This window comes from Camelus bactrianus, chromosome 11 (genome assembly GCF_048773025.1).
Source record: "Camelus bactrianus isolate YW-2024 breed Bactrian camel chromosome 11, ASM4877302v1, whole genome shotgun sequence".
NCBI lineage: Eukaryota > Metazoa > Chordata > Mammalia > Artiodactyla > Camelidae > Camelus > Camelus bactrianus.
The window spans coordinates 72,456,649-72,482,683 of record NC_133549.1 but is presented as its reverse complement, the minus strand read 5'-3'; the positions used below and the strand labels follow the sequence as shown (position 1 = coordinate 72,482,683).

At 44.3% G+C, this 26,035-nt stretch overlaps 1 protein-coding gene across 2 annotated transcripts in view; it reads right to left on the bottom strand.

Annotated features, from left to right (window-relative positions):
- Positions 1–26,035, bottom strand: part of RPS24 (ribosomal protein S24) — a 146,204-nt gene that overhangs the window by 48,323 nt on the left and 71,846 nt on the right. Inside the window, exon 5 of one of the 2 annotated variants that reach the window (XM_074374296.1) lies at positions 9,739–9,749. The exons of the other annotated variant lie outside the window; for it this stretch is intronic. Within the exon in view, the coding sequence (XP_074230397.1) occupies positions 9,747–9,749 (3 nt within the window). The 3' untranslated portion in view covers positions 9,739–9,746. Of the gene's footprint in view, positions 1–9,738; positions 9,750–26,035 lie in introns of those variants that run through there. 2 annotated transcript variants of the gene reach the window in all.

Sequence of the window (26,035 nt, the reverse complement as noted above, 5' to 3'; positions counted from 1 at the left end):
TAAAGGGTAAAATCACTTTGGAAAGCAGTCTGCAATTTCTTACAAAGTTAAATGTATACTTAACCATATGATCCAGCCAGTCCACAGGTAGCTAATTACCCAAGAGAACAGAAAGCACATGTCCACACAAAGACTTGTACACAGATGTTCATAGCAGCTTTATTTGTGATAGCCAAAAACTGGAAACGTCCATCGGCAGGGGAATGGGTAAACTGTGTTGTGTCCAGATAATGGAATACTACTCAGCAATTAAAAGGAACGAACATGCAACAACAACAAATGGAATGATACATACAATCAGCACAACTGCATCTCAAAATAATGATGCTGAGTGAAAGACGCGTAAGAAAAAGGAGTGCCTACTTTTTGTATGATTTCATTTACACAAAAATCTAGAAAATGCAAACTAACCTATAGTGAGAAAAAAGCTCAGTAACTGCCTGTGGCTTTAGGGGTAGTGGGCAAGGTGTGGTGAGAACAAGCAGGGGGAGGTTACAAAGGGCACAATGACAGTTTTTTAAATTACGAATTTATCCATTATCTTGATTATTGTGATGACTCCGTGGATATATACATATGTGAAGGCATATCAAATTGTACCCTATACATGCAGTTTATTGTATGTCAATTATATCTCCATAAAGCTTTTTGTTGGGGTTTGGGTGTTTTGGTTTGTTTTTTTGGTTGTTTTTTCTTTTTTGATATTCCAAACCCAACCATTTCTCACCACCTCCATTGCTAACCACTCTGATCCAAAGGCTACTGCCACCTGGACGCCTCACTTTGTATGCCCCAGACCTGCTGAAATGTCTCCCGTACCAGACTATTCCATCTACATTCTCTGTAGATGCTGTGGTTCCTGAACACCAGGTTAACCCACCCGCCAGCTACTCTGATTGGCTGATGACAATTTACAGCTTCCTCTCTTCCAGAAACTTGCTCTTGACTGACTCGAGTCATCTCACTAGGGAGGTTACAGCTCCATCCCAGGGAAACTGACAGCCAGTGACTAATTGATATAAGGAGACAGAAGTCTAGCCCCCTTGCTCCCAGAGCAGAGGACTTTGCAGTGTGACTTCTGCTGCAGAGCCCCACCACCATGGGTCAGGCCAAAGATAGACTATCTGCAACCACATCCTCGCTCAGCTCCTTCCCCTTTCCTGCCCAAATTTACTCCCCACCGCATCCCAGGTTTATATGGAAGAGCAGTCCCTGAATGAATCACAGAAATCTGAGTCCCTTCTCAGGCTCTGGGAACCCAGCCTAAGACAGATGGTGCTGGGGACGGACCTAGGAAGCAGATCTAAAGATAGGATTCTAGAGTGGGTCACTCAGAGAACTCAGAGAACTGATAATTCAGACCATGGGGTAGCAGTACAGTTGCTGACTTTTGCCTCTGGTAACTGGCTCAAGACACAGGTGGAGGAGGGAGTGCAGACTCATGCCGTATCTCTGGAGTTTGAGTGATACAGGAGAAAGGTAAGTATAAGGGCTATCAAACTGGTGGTGGCTGCTGAACATTCAACACTTTGAAGAGAAAAAAATGGCAAGCTTGGGATAATCAATCATTAGTTTAAAGCAATTGTGAGAGGCAGACAACTTCAATGGCATTTAAAGAGTTAAAAAATAAAAAATATTGTTAAAATGACCATACTACCCAAGGCAATCTACATATTCAATGTCATCCCTATCAAATTACCAGTGGTGTTTTTCATAGAACTAGAACAAAATTTTTTTAATTTGAATGGAAACGCAAAAGACCCTGAATAGCCAAAACATCTTGAAAAAGAACAACAGAGCTGGAGGACTCATGCTCCCTGGCTTCAGACTATAGTACAAAGCTACAGTAATCAAAACAGGAGGGTACTGGCACCAAAACAGACTCATAGACCAATGGAACAGGATAGAAAGTACAGGAATAAACCCATGCACTTACAGTGAATTAATCTATGACAAGGTAGGCAAGGATATACAATGGAGAAAAGACAGTGTCTTCAAAAAGTTGTGCTGGGAAAACTGAGAAGCCATAATAGAATGAAATTATAACATTCTCTAACACCATATACAAAAATAAACTCAAAATGGATTAAAGGCCTAAATGTAAGACCAGATACCATAAAACTCCTAGAGGAAAACATAGGCAGAACACTCTTTGACATAAATTGCAGCATTATTTTTTTGGATTCATCTCCTAGAGTAATGGAAATAAAAACACAAACAAATGGGACCTAATTAAACTTAAAAGCTTTTGCCCAGTAAAGGAAACCATAAACAAAATGAAAAGACAATTTATGAAATGGGAGAAAAATATTTGCAAATGACATCACCAACCAGGGGTTGATTTTCAATACACACAAACAGCTGGAAAGGGTGTGGAGAAAAGTGAACCCTCTTTCACTGTCTTTGGAAATGTGGTTTGGTGCAGCCATTATGGAAAACAGTATGGAGATTCCTCAAAAAACTAAAAATAGACTTACCATATGATCCAGCAATCCCACTCCTGGGCATTTATCCAGAAGGAACCTTAATTCAAAAAGATACAGGCATCCCAATGTTCATAGCAGCACTATTTACAATAGCCAAGACATGGAAACAATCTAAATGTCCATCGACAGATGACTTGATAAAGAAGTTGTGGTATATTGATACAATGGAATATTACTCAGCCATTAAAAAGAGTAAAATAATGCCATTTGCAGCAACACGGATGGACTTGGAGATTGTCGTTCTAAGAAAAGTAAGCCAGAAAGAAAAAGAAAAATACCATATGATATCACTTATATGTGGAATCTAAAAAAAAGACAAACAAATTTATTTACAAAACAGAAACAGACTCACAGACATAGAAAACAAACTTATGGTTACCGGTTAGGGAAGGGAGTAGGAAGAGATATACTGGGAGTTTGAGATTTGCAGATACTAACTTTATATATAATATATAATATAGATAAACAACAAGTTCATACTATATAGCACAGAAAACTATATTCAATAGCTTGTAGTAACCTATGGTGAAAAAGAATATGAAAACAAATATATGTATGTTCATGTATGACTGAAGCATTATACTGTACACCAGAAATTGACACAACATTGTAAACCGACTATACTTCAGTAAAAATGTATATATATACAAAATATACAAACAGTTCATACAGCTTTATATCAAAAAAACCCAATCAAAAAACTAGTAAAAGACCTAAATAGATACTTCCCAAAGAAGAAGACATACAGATGGCCAACAGGCATGTGGAAAGATGCTCAATATGGCCAATTATTAGAGAAATGCATATCAAAACTACAATGAGGTATCACCTCACATCAGTCAGAATGGCCATCATTAAAACATGTACAAATATAAATGCTGGAGAGGGTGTGTAGAAAAGGGAACCCTCTTACACTGTTGATGGGAATGTAAACTGATGCAACCACTGTGGAGAACAGTATGGAGGTTCCTTAAAAAAACTAAAAATAGAGTTACCATAGGATCCAGCAAGCCTACTCTTAGACATGTATTTGGAGAAAACTGTAATTTGAAAGGATACAAGCACCTCAATATTCATAGCAGCACTATTTACAATAGCCAAGACATGGAAGCAACCTAAATGTCCATCAACAGATGACTGGATAAAATGACTGGTGTGTACACACAAACACACACACACACACACACACACACACACACACACACACACACACACACACACACACACACACACAATGGAATATTACTCAGCCATATAAAGAATAAAATAATGCCATTTGCAGAAACACGGATGGGCCTAGAGATTATCATATTAAGCGAAGTAAGTCAGAGGAGGACAAATACCATATAATGTGACTTACATGCAGAATCTTTAAAAATGATGCAAATAAACTTATTTACAAAATAGAAGTAGACTCACAGATGTAGAGAACAAATTTACGGTTACCAAAGGGGAAAGTGGGATGGGGGATAAATTAGGAGTCTGAGACTTGCAGATACTACTATATATAAACTAGATAAACAAGGACATACTGTACTGCACAGGGAACTATATTCAATAGCTTGTAATAATCTATAATGGAAAAGAATCAGAAGTATATATTTATATATATATATGTATATGTATAACTGAATCACTATGCTGTATACCTGAAAATAACACAGCACTGTAAATTAACTATACTTTAATTTTTTAAAATGTTTTTAAAAAAGAATTAAAGTAGCCCTCACCTCCTGCAGCTGGACGACAGACAGAGCTGAGACCAGACCCCGGACACAACGTAAGAGCAGCAGAACTTCGGCGACAGTTGTCTTCCCAGGCCCAGCAATTCTCATACACCAAGTCAAGGGCCTGAAGGGAAGAAGCAGGACACTGAAATTTGGGATAGAGACATTTAAGTAGACACATTTGAACCCCTTGGCTCCCCATTTCCCCTGAACCCCTAGGCCTGCTGAAAAGGCCTACTTCCTCTTGCTTTAAGTCCACACAGAAGCCTCAAATGAGGCAGGTGCCTTAGAGGACAATGCTGGCCCTCTTCAGGGCATGCCCCCACCTCCTTCCCATAGGGCTGCAAGTAGGGCCAAATCACAGTGTGGTTCACTGGGCAAGTGCTCAGCCTGCTAAGAGAGAAAGAAATTATACACAAAAGGCGCTTGTAAGACCCAGCTAATATGAACGAGCAGACACCTGAAAAGTATCTGGAAGTGAATGCTGATGGAAGAAAGCAGAATATAAAGCTGGATTAAAAGTTCATTGACATGGAGTCACTCCTACATCACAGGATTTAACACCCTGGCAAAGAGCCCTAGAGGGTGGTTGTAATATGCTGCTGGTATGGCTCTTGGAAGCTGCTGTCCCAGACTGTAGGAGAAGGGGTCCAAAGACTCAAATGAAACTACCATTTGACCAGCAATGGAGGACATATGGCCCTTAAAACCTAAACTATTTACTCTCTGGCCTTTATAGAAAAAATTTGCTGACTTCTGATGTATGGAGTTGGCTAATAATAACATAATGTTCCCAAGAGCCAGCAAGGGTATTGCTTAGTATATAGAATCAAAAGAGATAAGGAATGGACGAGCCCAAGGCCGAGATTAGATACTCCAGTGGAGAGTCGCAGTCCCTTGCCCAAACTTGAACCAGTTCTCAGACTCAGAACCCATTGACTGGTTCCCATAAGACAGACCTTATTTACTTTACTATAGTAAATATATAGAGTAGTCATTCCCCGCTGGAACTATGACCATTTACTCAAGGGAAAAAAGAATTACAATGGGGAAATGGCATATCCAGACCCTTTAAAGAATGTTAGACATGGGATCTAAGCTACCATGGGTACCTTGAGACCCAAAGTCCCATCATTGTTCCTTCATTAGAGTAGAGGCTTATGGGGGTCAGATTAAAAAAATGCAGTCATGGCCCAGGGTCAGTGGTCATGTCTCAGTTCCCAGATATATAACTGGAATATATCTACTTGGCAGTGATTCCTTGACAAGTAGAGTAAGAGCTCTTTTAGTACAAAAGGCCAATTGGAAACATCTAAATCTGCCTCCATTCCTGGACCAAGACGGTAAATCAAAAATATTATCGCTTCCCAGGGGAATGACAGAGATTATTGTCATCCTTAAAGACTTAAAAAAGTGCAGAGGAGATGGTCTCTATCATATTTCCCATTTAGGACACTAGTCTGGCCTCTGTCATGGCCGGTAACAGTGAACTACCCCAAATTTAAGCAAATAGCAGCCGCACTTGCGGCTTCTCAGCTGGATGTGGTATCTTAACTAGAGCGAGTTAGCATAGCTGCAGGTAAGTGGTATGTAGCTTTTGATCTGACAAAGACTTTCTTTTCCATACCCAGCAGAAAGGAGGACCCAAAATAGTTCGCACTCACATGGGATGAACAGCAGTATTCATCCACAGTTCTCTGTTCAGCCTCTCACAGGACCTCATGCATTCTCCTTCGTTTTATCATAAAATATCCAAGGGGGCCTGAAACATCTAGATGTTCCACAGAACATCACTGGTCCACTGTATTTAAGATATCATGTAAACCAAACCTTTATGAATAAGCAGTAACACTATGACAATGAGCAAGATGCAGTGCCCGAGGAGGGTAGGAAACAAACCCAGCAAAGAATCAGAAGTCTGCTAGTCATTGTTTTTAGAGATCTCATGGTTGTAAGGATGCTGGGAAATCCCTTCCAAAATAAAGAGCTAGTCACTGTATCTTGCACCTTCTACCACTAAGAAAGACAGACACTGCTTTGGAGGCAATATATTTCACACTTGCAAATAATACTCCAACCCATTTGTGAGGTGATGCAGGAGGCTACTAGTTTTGAGAAAAGCCCAGAATAAGAAAGTCCTCTGCGATAGATTCAGACTGTGATACAAACAACACTTCTGCTTGGGCTGTTTGAAACAGCAGACCTTAAGGAACCAGAGGTATGTGTGGTGGAAAGGACATCTTTTGGAATCTCTTGCAAGTCCTAACAGGAGAGTCACAAGAAGACCCATGGGATTTTGGATCAAAACCTTGCAATCTGCAGCAGAAAACTATATGCCATTCCAAAGCAACTCCTAACATGGTAATTCACCCTGGTAGAGATGAGAGTATTTGATCACGGGACACCAAGTGGTCTTGGACCAGAGCTATCCACTGTGACCTGGGAGGGTCAGCGATCCATCAGAAGTTGTAAGTGGTATATCCAGGATCAGGTTCAAACAGGTCCAAGGACAGAAGTAGCTGAACAAACAAGGGGCCCATAGTCGATGTCACCAAACACGTTTGCACCAATATCTCCCCCTCAGCTCACACCTATGGTCCTATGAGAGGTTCCCCATGGTCAAGTGATGGAGGAAGAAGGAGCCCAAATTTGGTTCATAGATGTTGGTACAAGCAGAAAATGGACACTGTTGCACTGCAGCCCCATGCAGGGGACACTAACAGACAACAGTGAGAAGAAATCCTCCCAATGCACAAAGCTTCGGGCAGGGTCACCCACTTTGTATGGAGAAAGAAGTGGCCTCAGGCAAGGATATATGTAGACTGATAGAAAACGGTGAACAGCATGGCTTGTTGGGTCAGGAGTCTGGAAGGAACAAGACTGGTGATCAGGGGCAGTCTAGGGTAGAGGCAGGTGAGTGGGCTTATGGGAGTGGACAAAAAGTGTGAAGACCTTTATGGCATGTGTTAACACACACCAGGGAGCACCCACTGTGAAAGACTAGACAGGATGACTTCGCCAGGCAATGTTAGCTAGCCTGAGTTCTTGACCACTACCAGTTTGCACAATGAGCTCATAAACAGGATAACCATGTGGAAGAAACTGGGTTATGTATGAACCCAACAGCATGGGCTTCCTCTCACCCATGTCGATCTAGCTACTATCACTGCTTCCTGGGTGCCTAGATCAGCAAGCACAGGAAGAGTTTCTATACTGTCAGGGGTCACTGGCCCTGATGAGCATAAGGAAGTGGGACTGACTTCCATACAATGAGAGCATGGAGAGAGATGTTTGGAATTCACGTGATCCACTGTAGTGTCTCTTGGTTCTCCCCAGCCTTGTGTTATCTATAAGTAACAGGTACATCAACCACAGCCTGACAAAGGCATGGTAATCAGATGCTCCGACCCCTCAGAGGAGGGTGAATGGGCCATCCCACCAGGAAAGCCACCTAGACCAGCAAAAGTGCTAGCCAAGGATAAGAAAAATCTAAAGCAGATAGAAGAGGAAGAAGATAGTGATGATCCATTGTGGCCTTAAGACCAATTACAGCAATAGGAATTGTAGAGTGCCCTACTAACCCATCTCTGCTAAGTTGCCCCAGGAATTGTGACCACAGAATTCTAGAGAAGCTGGGGTCAGACTGAGTGCCCTGAATGTGTGAATCAAGAAGATCTAAGTGGTGCAAGTGGTGAGCTGTGGTAGACATTGCCAGTGCCCAGCACAGATCCCCTTTACCTGGCCAGGGCGTGCATCTCCCAGCCGCTTTGAGTGTTGGCTACTAATAGTCACAGCTGCTCCCCTTCTCCATCAGTCCATGGCTGGTGGGAGCTGCTTTGCTCAGAGATTACACAACCCCACAGTGTAGTCCATTGCCAATGCCTGATTGAACTGGGAGTATAAAACGGTCTCCTCTTGCCTAAAGTGGGGACATTTTGCAGTGTGGTTTACACTTCAGGGCCCCATCACCACCGTGTGATCAGACCTAGGCAAGATTTGACCTCAGCTTCTTCTCCTTCTGTATTCTGCTTCTCTTCCTCCATTACAGGTATTTCCTAAAAACACTCCCTCAATAAATTGCATGCGCCTGAACCCCTGTTTCATGCTCTGCTTCTAGGAAACAAGACCAAGACAGACATTCTTTTGTCTGTGTCTTATGCATCATTGAAGCCACATCACCTAGTACCATGATGCCAAGCAAATCATAAATGCATGAATGAATGAATGGATGGATGAATGGATGGAACTAGGGCAGCTCAGAAGTCAAATGCTTGGCCAAGGTCACCCACATCTTAAGCAGCCAAGCTTTGAACTTGATTTGAACTTGAACTTGATCCTAATCTTTTGAGACCAAAGTCTGGCACAGTAGTGCCTGAAAGAATGGATGAATGGCAGAAAGAATTCATACTTAAACAAAGGTTGTCCTCTAGAAAGAACATTCTAGGTTCCTATGACTGACTAAAACAAATAACTCAAATTTTTGAAAGCTTTAGAGGGACAAAAACCAATAGTTTTGAAGTTTTGCCATGTGCTATGTGCTTTACATGCATTACATTATTTCATCTTAGTAATAATTCTTTTAGATAGGTTTTATCAACATCCCCATTTTCCAGATGTTCAAGAGTTTGCCAGTAAAGCAGAGATCTCAAACTCAGGTGCCTGCAAGGATCAGATAGGTATGAAATAAGCAAAGGGCCCTCAGTTACAGGCAGCTAGGATTAGTGGGGACTGGGGCAAATTTGAGAGAACATGTCTCATCCAAATGCAGTAACTTCTGCTCAGCTCTAGGCAAATGATATGCAGATTGCTCCAACTGATTGTTCAGAAGGAGCTGGAAATCACAAATTTTATATGGTGTCTCTTGTCTGGTAACTGCTCACTAATCCAACAAATTACAAAACCCTGTGAGGGTCAAACAAAATACACATCAGGGCCATATATGACCCGTGGGTCATCAGTTTTCAACCTCAGCTGTCAAGGATTCAAGCATCAGGAAGTATCAGAATAAAAGCTTTAAGGGCCCTACACACCCAATATTCAGCCATCCTGTGGCTCCAAAGGCCATTCATTGCTCTGATCACCAGGTCTGTACCAAGAGGCTTTCTTCTCCCCTGCCCTAGGCAGGACCTCCACCTACCCCACAATTTTTATGTCATAAGCCTTGAGTCACTCTTAAGGTTTTGGGGGAGGATGGGAGGTGTTCTCATGGCTTCCAGGATCGAGTTTTCTTTCTCCAGGAAAGTGGGGGGTGCAGCATTACAGGCCAAAAAAGGAAAGATCCCTAACCCCTGACATTGTCATCATTCCTCATGTCTTTTGGATGGCACATGCTCCGATCTCGTTTGTCCCTCAGAGTGTTACTACCTATCTGACAGGTGCATAAGCCAAGGCTCAGAAAAATTCAATGGCTTGCCCAAGGTAACACAATAATGTTGCTGGGGCCAGACTTGAGTTTCCTGAGATGTCATCTAGGGCTCTTTTTGCAAAGCCACCTCATGCACAGAGCTGGAGCAGATACATTCAGCCCTCCAGCTCAGGGATAACCAGCCAGCATTATACACTACATGTGCCTGGGAGCCACAGGGAGTTCTGCAGGCCCTCCCACCCTCACCCTGGGTCCTCTGGGAACACCCGCCTCCAAACACAGCACCGGATGTGCTGGCTTCCATGGTGGCCCTGCTGTCTGTACTCAATCCCCAGCCTGCACTGAGAGGTTGATTTGCCTACTGAAACCTTGGGCGTTGAAATGGCCAAGGAGGACTCTGTAATCACTGACTGCTGCCGTTGCTAAGAAACAGGTCCTTTAAATTCAATTTACAAAAAAAGATAGAGCGAGCGAGCAAGTGAGCGAGAGCAAGAGATGCTTGAACATCTGGTTCTCTTCCCTGGCTGTCTCCGGTGACTGTGAAAATGAGATAAGTACATTCCAAGATGGATGCTGGCCCTCTTCAAGCCATTTTCTGACTCTCCTCTGAGCTAATATTTCAAATCAGCTCTGAGTTTGATGGGTTGGGGCTTGGGGGAGTCCCCTTGTGGGAAACTTTGTGAATTTGAAAGAATTCCAGTCACCTTGTCTCCTCTAGGAACAACTCAGCCGCCCTTAGACAGTGAACTAACCTGGTTCTTGTGTTTAGTGTCCCCTACCCCCACTCCCACTGTCGGAATAATCATTCTGCATATTTGTCTAATCCTCTTCAGCTTACTCAGGTTTTTCACACATGTTACATTAGCTCTTGTGGAGGAAATACTATTTTCTGCATCTCACAGATGAGGAGGAAGGAGTACAGCCGTTAGCAAATGCACCTGTACCAGGAGAGGAGAGGGCATGAGTCCTAATCCCGGCCCTGCCAAGGATGGCTCAGCTACTCAGTTCCCTCTCTGGGTCTCAGGTCACTCAGAGACAAGCTGAGGTAGGATTCCATCATGATTTCCCACAGTGTGTGCTGCAGAACAATGCTCCATGGGAGGTTCCTAGGTGAAAAAAAGAATCCTCTGGTCAAAAAGGTTTGGGAAACACTGTGTTAAATTTACGTAGGTCTCACTACAAGACTTCTCAGAGCCTTGAATGCTTCAATGGGCTGAAGGAATCTCCGAGAGCAGCTATCTGGGCTGGGGTTCCCCCAGAAGCAGGCTGTGACACAAGGATTTGAGCACAAGCAGTCTGCTTGGGAGGTGATCCCAGGGAACACTGGTAGGGAAATAAAGAAGAGAGAGAGACTGGGAAAGGAAGGCAACTGTAAAGGAGGAGTTACCAAGCCAGTTACTTCTGTGGGCAATGGGAACTTCATCCCGCTGGGGGTCTCTGGGAGATGGTGTGGGACACGTGCTTCAGAGTTATCCCACCAAGAGCGAGGGAGCTGGCGTATTTATACACCAACTGCAGCCAGTCATTCGTTCAGGGCTGCTCTTGCCAGGCTGGGGAGAGGTGTCACTAACAGTCATTAAGTGTCCAGCACTTCCTGTTGTTTCCGAGGCATAAGAAGAAAGGCCTCAGACAGGGCTGAAGATGCTGGCAGCTGGAGGTCCAGCCCAATGCACTGGCTTGGCAGAACCTGGGAGAGACTGGTGGGGCCCTGACGGCATATATTAGAGGGGAGAGAGCTGCAGTTTCCAAGGCTGATTCAATCACAAAACTCTTAGAGGAGAACAGTTCCCAGGACTCAAGTTCCATGGAAGAGCCTATGGAAATATCAAACTAGGAGCTCTCCAAGAGCTAGGCGGCCCTGTAAAGTCTGAGGCAGTAACCTTATAATAACCAAAGAACCATGTTTGCTCACCACCTCCCAAAAGCATGAATCCTCACAGACATGAGATGTTTGCCTCTGACCTGCTCCCAGCTCATCCTCTAGAACATTCCACCCCATTTTTGAGACCCTGTCCCCTGACCTAGGTTCTTGTCTGGGCCATCCCAGCCTGACCACACACCCATCTGATAAGCTCCGGCTAAGGCAGGCTTATCATATCCCTACCCCAGGGTCACCATCTCCTCCTGGGTTCCTTAGGTTGGCTGGGAACAGGGAAACCATTTTAGAGTGCCTCCTCTACTCACCTCTCTCCTCCCACTAGTCAGCTGGACCTAGAGCCTAATTCCTAGAGCCTACTAATTCCAAGAGAGGTAGTGGCAAGGTGGTTAAGAGCACAGGTGCCTGGAATCAAATTGTACTTCCACTACTAACTATCTGTGTGGCCTTTAGAAAGTTACTTAACCTCTCTGTGCCTCAGGTTCCTATAACAAAGGGACAGTAACAATACTTGCCTCATAGAGTTATTATTATAGTGTGTTAGTTATTATTAGAATGTAATGCACAGTGTCTGGGGACAGTAAGTACACAGGAGTGACATCACCAGGATATGGTAGAAGCTAATGTTTATTGGGCACTTATCATGTGCCAGACACTGTGCTAAGCACTTTAAATGCATTAAATCATTTAATCCCAACTATCTACCTCCCTACCTATGCTATCATCCTCATTTTATTGATGTGGAAACAAGGTCCAGCCAACCAGTCAAGCAGAGAAGGAACAAGACTTAAACCCAGAGCTCTCACTCACACTGAGGACCTGGAGGAGTGTCTCCAGGGTGATTTAGGATGCAGAATTAATAGGTGACGTATCTAACAAGAGACTGACTCACACCCACCTCCCCACCACCCTCTTCTCCTTGTGACTTCTCTGTAATTACAGCCCAGTGTCTGCAGGTTGATATCCCCTTCGTGAGACTCTGAAACGTCAGCCATCAGTCTCCATTCTCTGCACTCTCAAATGAGAGGGCCAAGATTAATGGAGCATCTTCTCTCAATCAAGAAGCCATTTCAGGCTGTGGTTTTTAAGCCCAGTGAGTTGTGCAGATGAATTAATACAGTTTGACCTTTTTATCTTCTGCAGGAAGATTTGTGGTGCTCCCCCCACCCCTACCCAATCTGAGGAGCAAGCCTGCTCCCAGCCACTTGGTTCAGCAGCCGGGAGTGTGGGCCCACAGGCAGGAGGCCGCCTCTTAGCACTGCAGGCAGATTGCTCCCAGGAGGAGTCGGGTGAGAGCAAGTAACTTCCAGGGTCTCCTCAAACTCAACACGCCCACACCTGACCGAACGAAAGAGACCTTCCTCCCTCAATAGGCAGACGGAACCCGGGGAGGGGTCCCAACAGGCAAATGTTGCTGAGCCAAGTCCTTGATGTGCAGTCGGGGTCCCAGAGCTAAGCCAGGGCCATGTTCAAAATAGCTAATGACAAAGTATGACAGGGCATTTGTTCTCCCCAAGGAATGAAGAGGGTTGGGACGATGATCCAGAAAGACAAAGTGAACAAAGAGAGAGGAGGACCAAGTAACACGATGGAAGGCTAGAACCCAAGTCATGGAAACAGCCAGGAAAATTAAACAAAAGAAACATCTAATCTTAAACTTTAAGTTGTGTGTGTTTTTGCAATGTAAATCACTCCTTTACAACTCTCCGCTGAAGGCTTCTACACACACAAATGCCTTGAGAGAATGGTGTGTCTGTCAGTTTGTGTCTGTGTGTGTTCTGTGTGTGATGTAGCAGAGGTGGAGGAGTGTAAAGGAGAGGGCCAAATTCTACATCTGATCCCCCACATCTGGACAGGAAGGCTTTATAAAGTAGGGGGCATATGAGCTGGACCTTAAAGGATGAGTAGGAGTTTTCTGGTGTGAAGGTCTCTCTCCCCTGTGCTTCAAGAGCTGGGCCTATTTCTACTGCAGTATTAGCAAAGCTTTGCCAGTATGCCTCTCCCTTTCAGGTGTGAGTTCCTTGCTGGAGGGATCCTGCTTCATTCATCTCTGAATCCTCAGTACCCAGCACACGCTCAGCCCAGAAGCACTGGCCTGTCTTTCCCATTAGTATATAAATGTATTCAGCCAGGATAGTGTCAGAAGGTGGAAGAGAGGCTGATAATAAAACATGGTGGGGGAAAGGCTACGTGCAAAATAGAGTTGATGACGGCTATGCTCAAGACAGAAAGTGCTGGAAGATGAAACTATAGATGTTGGGTGGATAGCTAACAATTTCTGGTTCATTATCTCTTATTCCTGAGTGAAACTTGTAAATGCTCTGTTTCCATGTATATATACCCCACGTCCACCGAATGGACCAGTGCCATCACCCATGCAGAAACACACACCATCATCATCATCATACAGCAGATCAGCATTTGTGTCCAAGGTCAGAATCATAATATTTGGGCCTGGTGGTACAGGTTCCAAAAGGAAGCCAGAACTTGTGTTTTTGTTTATTCAGTCAACCAAAGGAGACCTTCCCATGGGCCAGCAGTTATACTAGGTGCCAGGATTAAATACAGTCCCTCAATCTCAAAAAAAGAAAGCCATCACTTCAGTCAGGAATCACGTGAGACTTTCGAGTCCACAATATGTCTCAGGACCACAGAGAAGGAAAGGAGCTGAGCCCAGAAGGAGAGGTGGCATCTGGGCAGGAAGAGGAGTGGGAAGGGCATCCCGGGCAGAGACTTCCTCATATCCGGTACTGCTTTTAAAATTTGTTAATAAATATTTTCCTGCTTAAAAAATAAAAAAAAAAAACAAATCTAGAGCCTAGAACAAGATTTTTTAAAAAAAGGGTGTAGTGATAGATGAACCTCAAAAATGGGGGGAGAGGAGGCCTGGGGAGGTGGCCACGCTTACAGCCTGCAGTGCCCTGTTAAGGAATCTGGACTTTATCCGATGTGAAGCCATGGAGGGTTTCTGAGCCTGGTGAGGGGATGGAGGCCAGAATGAGCTTGCTGTTTCTTTGAGTCTGAGAAGATATGTTCCAAGGCAAGCTCCACGGTCCACCCATTGTTCCCAGGGCTCCAATGAGCACCGCTCCCCTGCGCAGACATCACTGCCTGGGCTGTGTGAGGGCTAGGAAGGCACTGCACTCACATAAAAGCATCCTTCTCCTCATTGTTTCCCTTTTCCAGTAAGAAAAAAAAGCCTCTGGTCTCTGCCCACAGTTGTGCCACTCACGTGTGTCTGTCCTGGTGAGAGAAGTGTGCTGGGGTGGTCCCCATGGAGACACCGTGTTTGTGCGGGGTGGAGGAGCAGAGTCATCCCCACACCTGTCTGGGCCCGCACCTGGGCAAGATTTGCATTTCCCACCAGGACAAAGTAGAACACATCGCAGGGAGTGAGTGGACCTGCTCAGGAGAACTCCTGGCACTGAAGACAAAGTTAGAAAACCAACCAGCAGGAGGCAAAACCCACTCCTAACATGAATAGAACCCAGTCACTCGCCACAGCCCTGTGCACTCACAACTGAAATATCCAATCTAAACGTCTGTCTTATTTGGTGCTGCTTTTATAACTTGTCAATAAATATTTTCTGTTTAAAAGAGATGTTTTGACTTCTCGCAGGAAAATATACTCCCCTTACATCAAAAAAAAAAAAAAACCAAAACCTAAAGCTTAATCAAAATTTTTAGTAAACTGATAGAAATCCAAAAGGGAAATATATCCTGAAATATACAAAAACAAGCCTCCCTCCACACATACACACACAAAAAAACCCACGGCAGCACACATGCAACTCCTCAGCTCATTCTCCAGAGCCCCAGAAAACCTCCTTGCCCTTGGCAGCCAGGCTGCGGAGCTTCCCCCCACCCCCAAACCCCACCATCTGGCATTTTTGTCTGCAAAGCCCAGGCCCTTCTACCCTGGGCTGCCTGCCCACCCTGCGGATGGAGGCCAGGAGCTGGCGAGGGCTGTCTGGGCTTTGCCTCCCTGCCATGGTAACCACACACACACACACACACACACACACACACGCACTCAGCCTTGCCTGCCTCCTAGCCCTGCCACAGTGGGCTCAGGCAAGGCCTGCCTTGACTGTCAGCTCTGTCCTAACCCCACATTCTCCACACACCAGCCAAAAAGGCACAAATGTCAGGGAGGGAGCCAGGGAGGGAAGAAGCAGCCACAGGGCGGCAGCAGGACTGGAGGGAGGAAGCAAGGCCCTGGGGGGGTGGGGGGAGCACGCAGGCAGGTGGCACAGGAGGCCATTTGCTGGACCATCTGTCAAGAGGGAAGGAAAGGCGCCCAGCTCTGCAGCTCAGGGCCTCACTGCACACACATTCACACACACTCACATATACACACACACACACACACACACATACACATATAGACATGCACTCACATACACATACCCACAGAATCCTACACATATAAAGATACATTCACACACACATCCTCTCCCACATGTGCAAACATAAACATACACAGAGGGCAACTGCATAGACATACACAAACACATACAGGCACAAACACAAACATGCATACCCACCTGTATGTAGTCATACACTCACACCCATGCATGCACCCATGCACATGAACACAACCATATGCACACATGTGCTTAAATTGATGCCCCTATGTAGTCAAACATGCATGCACAGGCTTCTGCACATAATCACACACTCCCACACACCTCCATTCTCTCTCTCATGCTCCCACACACACCCGTGCCCAAATACATAAACAGGTGTGTGCATACAGGTGTTCACAGATATGCAGTACACAAGCACAAGTGTACATGCGCACACACATATATAGTCCTGACCACAACCTCACAAAGACAGACACGCTCACATACACACATACTCTCTCACATGCACACACTTACACCTGCACACGAGTGCTTGCCTAACTATGCCGTCTTAGTCAGCGTGGACTGATAGAACAAAGCACCACAGACAGTGTGGCTTCACCAACAAGCACTTGCCTCTCACTGTTCTGGAGGCTGGAAAGCCCAGGATCAAGGTGCTGGCAGAGTCAGTGTCTGGTGAGAGCCCTCTTCCTGCCTCGTAAACAGCCGCCTTCTAGCTGCATCCTCGGTGGCACAGAGAGAGCTCTTTTGTCTCTTCCTTTTTTTTTAATGAAGTATAGTTGATTTACAATGTTTTAGGTGTACAGCAAAGTGATTCAGATATACATACATACACATACATATTCTTTTTCAGATTCTTTTCCATTATAGGTTATTACAAGATACTGAATATAGTTCCATGTGCTATACAGTAAGTCTTTGTTTATTTTATATATAGTAATGTGTATCTGTTAATCCCAAATTCCTAATTTATTCCCCCTCCTTTTCCCTCTGGGAACCATAAGTTTGTTTTCTATGTCTCTGAGTCTATTTCTGTTTTGTAAATAAGTTCTTTGGCATCATTTTTTTAGATTCTACACATAAGTGATATTATATTCCTCCTTTTTTTATGAGGGCATTAATTTCACCATGAGGGCCCAATCCTCATGACCTCATCTAACTCTAATTACCTCCCAAAGATTCCATCCACATGCCATAACATTAGGGAGTCAGGACTTTAGTGTATGAATGGGGGCATGCACAAACTCAGTGCATAGCATATATACACACACACATACACATGCACACCTACATATAGTCATACACACATGCATGTACCCCCCACATATGTACACAATCATACACATGCATGTTTATACCAACACAAGCGCCCACATACACAGTCAAAACACGTGCACATTCACACAAGCCCGTAACCCCACCTACACACACACACTCATACATACTCAAGCACAAATACATACATATATACAAGTGTGCACACAAATGTGCCTACAAATAAACATATAAACACACAGACATGTATATTCATGCAAACACATTCTCACAATCCCACACACGTAGATACACTTACACATGTACATTCTTCCTCACACACACATACATATCCATACACACATTTCCACAGCCATGTAAGTATACATACATAAGCACACAAATGCTCAGTCACATGAGCACGCACACACTCATACGCCGCTCTCATTCTCCCTCCCTACCTCCCTCCATCTCCCTGTCTCTGTCTCTAACTCTCTGTTACACACACACAGAGGCTCAGCCCACTGGCCATCTTTTCCTTCTCTAAAGAAAAATCACACTGCTGTCAATGCCTAGGATCTACAGTAGGGCCTCACCACTACATCTGCAGGAGCAAGAACAGCTGTTGCCACCTCCCCACCACCCCCAACGCAAATCCAGTATTTACCCCTCCCTGCCTGCATCACCTCAATGTCATCTGCTGCCTACCAGGGTGACACCTGGCCCAGCTCTGCTCGTGCCTGGCCACACATCAGACTTGCTCGGCACTGTTCACCAATACTGACCCTGGAACTCTACCCCAGAGTTTCTGATTTAATTGATCTGAGGTGGGACCTAGGTATTCGGTTGGGTTCTTTTCCAGTTCCACTGCCTTTCTAGCATAAATCTCCATTCCCAGCTCCATAACCTCAGGGAACTTAAACCTTAAACCCTGAGGACTTACTTTCTCCACCTCTTAGAAGGGAGAAACAACAGTGCCTATTTCATAGGATTGCTCTACAGATTAAATCAGAAAACCTATCCAAAACACACACTACCTGGCCCACAGCAAGAGTCCATAAATGTTAGCTCTTGTTATTCTTTCTGATCTTATACTCCTATACTATGTCCCTGAAAAAATGTGGAATCCAAAATTTTTTAAACTGAAAAGCCCCTGAAATCTGTATGACCCAGAAACCATCTGAGGCTCATTTGGTCAACCTCCTTCTCATCTCTTTCTCCCATGGTACCAACCAACAGTGCATTGGTGCTTCCACCGTCCGGAAGTCAGCTTGAGGAATTGTTCATTGCTCTCTTTCTGCTTTTTGTTTCCTTCTCCTGCTAATATTCTAGTGCAAATAACAACAAAGAGTCATCTTACACATGCCCAAGGCTGCACAGTCTAGTACGGGCTCCCACCATCCATGGTATATGGTCCCCACTTTTGTGATGAGGAAGTAGAGGCCTAAAAAGCATAACTGATTTGCACTAAGTCATTAGTTATCAAACAATGGATGTATCTGGGTCCACATCCAGAGCTCTTTCCCCAGCGTCATCCTGCCAGGCTTTGAGTCTTCTGCCTCCATTTTCTGTGCCCCCTCCATACTCCATACCCCTCTCCTATCCAGCAGTCCTTCAAGGCCATGCCACCCAGTCACTCTTGTCAAGGGAGCAAGGGGTGGCAGAAGCTTGATGGGTAAGAGTCGAGCACCATAGTGAGAAGTACTACTGATCAGAGTCTTGTTCTGGGGATGCTTAACACAGACGGAGAAAGAGAAAGCACCGAAGACAGTCAATGGCTTTCTGACTTCCCTACTTTGGTAAAAGTAGGACCTAGACAACACTCAGGAAGGAGGGGACAAGACCAGTATTCCTGGCTACCTCTGAGGCCTGAGGCATCCTTAAGACACTACCTGATTGTCATAGCAAAGATAGTAGGGCTACTCAGATTCAGGACACAGAGTTGGTTTGAATCTCAGCTGTACCACATCCTGGCTGCATGATCTTAGCTTCTTAGCTTCTCTGAGCTAAGATGGGGAACACAGCTTCCTCTCCAGCTTATTGTGGGGTTTCATGAGTTCATAACTGGAATGTGACACCTGGTACCTGGCACATGCTAAGAACTCAAAACATCTTGACTATTTTAATCTTGTTAACTATTATTCATATTTCAGAGTTGTATTAAAGAACCATAATCTAGGTGAATAATTTCAAAATTATCTTCTGTTTTGAATGAACCAAAATGGTGTCCATGGGCTGGACTCAGCAGTTGGTTCTGCCAGGTGGTAATGAACATCCACTGTTACCTGATTATGTTCCCCACACAGCCATGGAGGAGCCACAGTCTCTGTTCCCAGAAAGTTTAGATTCCCCTAGAGAAGAGAGAGAAGTTTGGAAACAAACACAATAGAAGGAAATAGATGAAAAGTAAAGAAAACAACGCATTCATTTGCAAGGAAGGAAAATGAGACTCAGAGAAGCAAAATGATTTGCCCAAGGACACACAACAGATAAAGGGCAGAGCAGGGACTTGAGCTCAGGCCTGTCTTAATGTCAAATCTCATGTTCTTTCCACTGTACGTAAGAGCTCAAGGGACTTCATTTTTAGAGCAAATATAAACTCTGGCAGATTGGGTGGTGGGTTCCTAGCAAGCATGGTCTAACCTCTCAGAGTGACTTGAATGTGATGAAAATAAAAAGCCACAGAGAATGAATAAAGAAAATAAAAATGGAAAGTTTTAAATCTCTCATCCATAAACACAGCAAAATACATAAACAACCTAGAAATGGCCCTCCCAGGAAACAACACTATGCATTTTTATAGAGGGTCTTACAAGACCTGAATAAATGGGGAGATGTGCCATATTTATACATTTGAAGAGTGACTATGAAGAAAATGTTCATTTTTCCAACTTCATGCACAACTTTAACCAATTCTAATCAAAATCCTAAGGGAATTTTCTTTGAACTTGGAAATGATTCTAAGTTTCATCTGTAAGAATGAATAGATAAAGTTGGTCAAGAAAATATTGCAAAAAGAAATGTAGTGATGGAACTAGGTATGCTGGATATGAAAACTTATTTATGCATCTATAACATTAAAAATGCCCATATTGGTACAGGAACACACAGGTCAATAAAACAGACTATGCAGCCAAAAGCAGATACTGGTACATGAAAGAACTTAATATTAAATCAAGGATGCTTCAAAAACCAGTGAGAACAGGATGGATGATTCAATAAACAGAGCTGGAGAAATTGGATACCTGGGGGAAAATCCCGTTAGAGTTTCGCTTCATAGCGTATATCCAAAAAAACAAACCTGGGGGAAATGTAGCTGAATATTTACTTAGCTTCTCTCTAAATACAACTTCTGTTTAGCTATTGAAACTTCTGAAAGTCAAAAATCAACATAAGACAATGGCTGAAGCTGGATGATGGAGCCAAAAGAGGGGAGTAGGTAGCATTCATTATTCTATTTGCTCTGCTTTTGTGCATGTTTGAAAATGAACATGGTTAAAAATAAAAGGCTTAAAAAACAACATACATTTAAAAGGCAAAAAAACAAAGAGAAAAATACTTTTACCACCCATAAGGCACATAAACCATGATTATCTTTAAGATGTAAAGTGCTCCTCCAAATGACTAACATAATCATCAGAAGATAGGAAGTGACTGTTTGTGGGTCACTCTCTGAGCACCCAATCCCCCTTCCTGCTTCCTCACAGTCTTTCTACTGAAAACCCACAGGTTCTGGGGATGCTGACTGCATCCCCAGATGGAGGTCATGTGACCAATCTACACCAATCAATGCATCCCATTCCCCAGTCACTATGATTGGCTCAGGAAAGGCAATGCGACCAAGCCAGCCCCAACAGAATGAATCTCAGGGCTTCTAATGGGACCGGGGACAAGGAAGCACTCTCTTTCCTGCTGGACTTTAGTGGAGCCCTAGAATCTTCTAGGAGAACCCTGGGAGTGGTGAGAAGTCTCTCCAGAATAAAGCCAGCACTAGGAAGCTAAGCCAAGAAGAGATGAAAGAGAGAAAGGGCTCTGTGACTTTTTTTTTTTTTTTTTTGAATCCTGGATCAAGTTTCACCTAAAGCTAGGTGAACCTACTCCTGTTTAAATGCAAATAAACAAAAATTCCATTTTTTCTGAGTTTCTGTTAAACTTGCAACTAGAAGCAACCAAACTAAAATGAGCTAAACAAGCCCGAATGTATGGAGATGTCCAAGCAGGCTCCCCAGCAGGGAGCACAGGGCAGATTCCCTCGGAAGTTGGGTTGATCTCACCCGTACTCTGACTCATCCCCAAACTCCCCACAGTCCCCTTCTCTCTCCCTTTCTTTGAGGGAATAGACTCAGACACCACTTGGGCCCCGGAATCCACCAGAGCGGTCAGCCTTCCCTCAGTAATGCAACTTGCTCTGCCCAGGAAGGTGGTAAGACACCTGGGGGTAGGTGCTCCTGGATTCTTCTACTAGAGATCCAGAATATCCAGTCTGAAGCTTCCTTCTCTGCCCTGAATTTGCAAAGTAGATCAGAGAATCTTCCAGCAGAATACAGTCTCACTGGGGTGGTTAGTGTTGCATGGGGGCAACCAAGAGCAGCGGCCAACTTCACTAGCCATCTGGGTGTGGCCTCCTCAACATTACAAGGCCAAAATGGGCCTTCTCTATATACCCAGAGAGGACCAGACAAACTCAGGGACAGTTAATCAGGACACCTGATTGGCCACTTGTGTTCATCCACTGTGGTGGCCCCCTCTTTGTAGACATGGAATGTCCATGCTCATATGCAAGGTCCCTCCAGGTATCTCCTGAAGCAGCCTGGTGAGCATGATGTTGGGGCCAGTGAGGATGTAGATCCTCCCCCTGGCATGGGGCAGCCTGATGATGTGAGCTGCCCACTGCACAGGGTCTGTCCTGAGGGGCTAGAACACTCAATGCCCCACCTTCTAGTCCAGGCCCCTGAACTCTGCCCCAAACTGTATTTGAGAAATTTGCTTCTAGGAATCCCACTTTTCTAAGACAATTCTTTTCCATAATCACTATTGTCTTTTAAAAAATTATTCCTTTTTCTAGTTACTATTTTTGCATTCTTTCTAATTCCATTTTGAATGTAATATTTGATAGACACAAAAGAATAGATGTAACAAATATGTTAAGTAAGTATATAATATGAAAATGATTCCCCACCTCAACTCACCACCCAACTTAAAAGCTGAAACATTTCCAGTAACTTGTATCCACCTATCCCATCCCTGTATTTTCTCCCATCCAAAGCAGCCAAATCTTGATTTTTATGTTTCTCATTCTTTTATGTTTTCTGCATAATTTTTTCACATATGAATGATTTATAAAATTGGAATCAAACTCTGTGTAGTCTTCTGTAGACTTGCTTATTTCACTTAATATGTTTCCAAGATGCTTCTATGTTGTTCCAAATAGCTGAGGTTTGTTCATTTTCATTGCTGCATTATATTCCTTTGTGTAAAGGTATCCTAATTTATATATCCATTCACCTGTCTATAGACATTTAAGTTGTTGGAGCTGTTGAGGGTTTCACGCTATAACCAAACATGCTCCTATAAGTATTTTTGTACACATCTCATGGGGCCCACATGCAAGAAGCTCTCTCGAGTCTATACCTAGGAGTGGCATTGCTGAATCAGTGGATATTCAAATGTTCAATTTCACAAGGTAAGGTCTAATTGTGTTTCCATATTTTTTCTTTAAGTATATGGTTTTCTGTATTATTATCCCCTATTACTCACTATAACAGGATTATTATAAATCTCTTTACCCAAATCTGTGGCATGCAGTGTCTTGTTGTGAAGTACACCTCCCAGCCATTGCATTGACCAATGGAATATCTAAGCGGGAACATTAAGAGCCATCACAAGGTTCTGCCTTTGCTCTTTTTCCCTCTACCATGAGATTCTCATGTCCCAGATGGGGGCTGTTCCATCAGTCTGGATCCTAAGATGAAGATACATGGAGTAGAGCCACAGACAACATAAATGACAAAAGATTTTGAATGAGAAATAAAACTTTGTTGTTATAAGTCATTGAGTTTGGGAGCTGTTTGTTACTGCATCATAATAAAGCAAAACCTGCCTGATGAATATTTGCTGAGCATCTCCCGTTCACCATGCATGGTGCGAGGTTCTGTGAAAGCAATGATGCCCAAGATAGGCAAGATTTGAGACCTCATGGAGTTTGCACTCTAGATAAGCAGCAGGTCCCAAAGGCTCTAGAGATTTCCTAGTATAACTCCCAGGGACAAACTCACCAGTTAGGACTCTTTCTATTGGAACTGACGTGCTTGAGAAAGAAACATGGGAAATTATTGGTTCCTGTTTCTTGTCAAACAGAAAGTCTAGGCACTATGCTTGAAGCTGGATAGATCTAGAAGCAAACAATGTGCTCAGGGCCCATTCTCTCTATCACTGGGCTCTGTTTTCCTCTGTGTTTGTCTACATTCTCAGACAGCCTCTTTTCTCGTGGTGGCAAACTGGCCCCCTGCAGATCCAGGCTACTCCTTCATAGCTCTAAGACCACCAGTCCAAACAAAGTTCCTGGGCCTGACCCCCACAGAGCCAAACTGGGCCACAAGCCCATCCCTAAACCAATCAATGTCCAGGGAGATAAAATACAGATTGGCCCAGGTCTGGGTCACATGCCACAACTGGGGCTGGTGATGAGGTCACCCTACCCAAATTACGTGTGTCGAGAACAGGGTAGAGGTGGACACCCTCAGGAAAAACTAGGGCACTCTTACCAGAAGGGGAAACAGATGCTGGACAGGCAAACCACAACGTTCGTACAGCAGTTTCACTCCCCTTACCTATGGACACCTATGGAGCCACAGGAACTGGCTTGTGAGAGACAGCTGTACATCCCTTCCAAACTCCACGTTCAGCGACATCACGCTGGCCGTGTGCAGTCGCCATTGTGAAAGTCACGGGAATAGGCCAGCACTACACATCGGGGCTTTTGTTTTCCCAGAGAACCGGTTGTTACACATTTACCAGCACACCACTGCCCCAGCCCTAAGTTCCCTCTTGGTTCTAGTTCCAGCTCTGCCCCATGTTACAGTGTCATTTGGACAAGTCTCAGACCCTCTCTGGGACTTGATTTCTCTCAGTTGTAAAGTGCAGAAGTTAACCTCACTCCTTTTGATGGTATCTTCCATCTCTGACAGCTGTGAGTCTGTGAGACCCTGGAAGGGGTGTTTGTGCACGCGCGTGTGTGTGTGCAAGTTTATATTTGCTTTCTCTGCATCAGAAATCACAAATGCAGGCCTTGGCTATAAACTCCAATATAATTTGGTGAGCTGTACCTCATGACTTGGGCTATTAAATCATTTTCCCTCCAAAGGTACACATGTTGTGGCATAAGGAGAAAACTGTTGACAGATGGTGGAGAAACTTCACAAGCCCATAACTGAGACTTATTTTCATACATTCATGCCAGTTTGAAATCTAATTGCCAATAAAACAATACTGTGATACTGCCACATCTAATACCTCCGCCCCTCTCCAAAGTTACACTTGAATCCACTAGTAAATTCTAATCTCCCAGAGAAAAATATTCCCCCCTCTCCATTGGAAAAGCAGTGCTATAAATCCACGTACAGTGGTTCATTTTCAAATGCGAGCCTTCTTTCCCTGGTCCCCAAAGAGCCCTCACTCGGCTAATGTTAGTGCCTGCCTGAGAGCTATAGATATTCTTTGTTTACTTGACAGAGCACAGATGTGGCTAGGCGAGCCTGCCATGAGATCTTTGGCAGAGAAATGCTCTGATGGGCCAGGTTCCTCCCCTCTTTTGGAGTGACCCTGTACCGTGCTTTGGAGATATTTTACCCCGACAGTGGGAAAGTGGCCAGAGCCCCAGCAGCACCTGCTGAGCAAGGGAAGGTGGAGGAGCTCTTACCTCCCCTCCCTGCTTTTCTACTTTCACTCTCCTGATGAAAAGGTTTGAGGATAGATTGATCCAGATCAACTGGGGCTGTAAATAAAAAATGGGCTTTCAGTGGGATGAAGGCGTGCAGGGGCAGGGTTCATTTGCGTCTACTGAAAAACACAACCTGTCACTTCAAACCACAAGCCTGCTAATAGCAGTAATTGCCATCCTTCACATGTCAGAGCTTTGCCTGGTTTACAAAGAAATCGTTGTTGTAGGCTGACTGTGCCAGGGCTGTGCCCAGCCCAGAGATGGCGTAGTGTATGGACACAGCGAATACAATCCTTACCTACGTGGTCTTTACATTAGCCCAGACAGGTGGGTTATGATTTTTCCCATTTTACAGACAGTAAACTGAAGCTCAGCATGGCTAAGTAATTCTTCCTTCAGGATGCACAGTGATTAGTGGTAGTGAGATTTGAACTTGAACTGTCTGACTTAATTCCAAGACCAGTTCTTTTGTTATAAGGATGAAGCGAGATAACTGCAGAAGCTTTAAACGCTTCCGTTCCCTTTCTCCCATCCCAGCCCCACCTCCACCTGCGGTCTTAGTTCTTCAACCTGGGACCATATCTTTCTCATCTTCCACACACAGGCCTTTAAACATTGGTAGATTGTCACCATATTCTCCTGAGGCTTCCTTTTTCCATGCAAAATATACTCTGTTTCTTCAGACATTACCCATAACATGACCTGACACCTAGACCACTACTTCTCAAATGGTAGCAAGCACAGAAATCCTCTAGAGAATTTGCCAAAACGCAAATTTTGACTCAGGAATTCTGGGTGGGGCCTGAGGATCTGCATCTCTAACCAGCTCTCAGGAGGTGCAGATGCTGCTGGTCCATGGACCACACTTTGAGTAGCATCCACAGGGAACAGACCTGCACTGTCCAATATCGGCAGCCACTGGCTGCACAGGGCTATTGAGCACTTGAAGTGTTGCTAGTGCAACTGAGGAACTCTCTTTTTATTGCACTTAATTATGTAAAATTTCAAAAACGAAAGC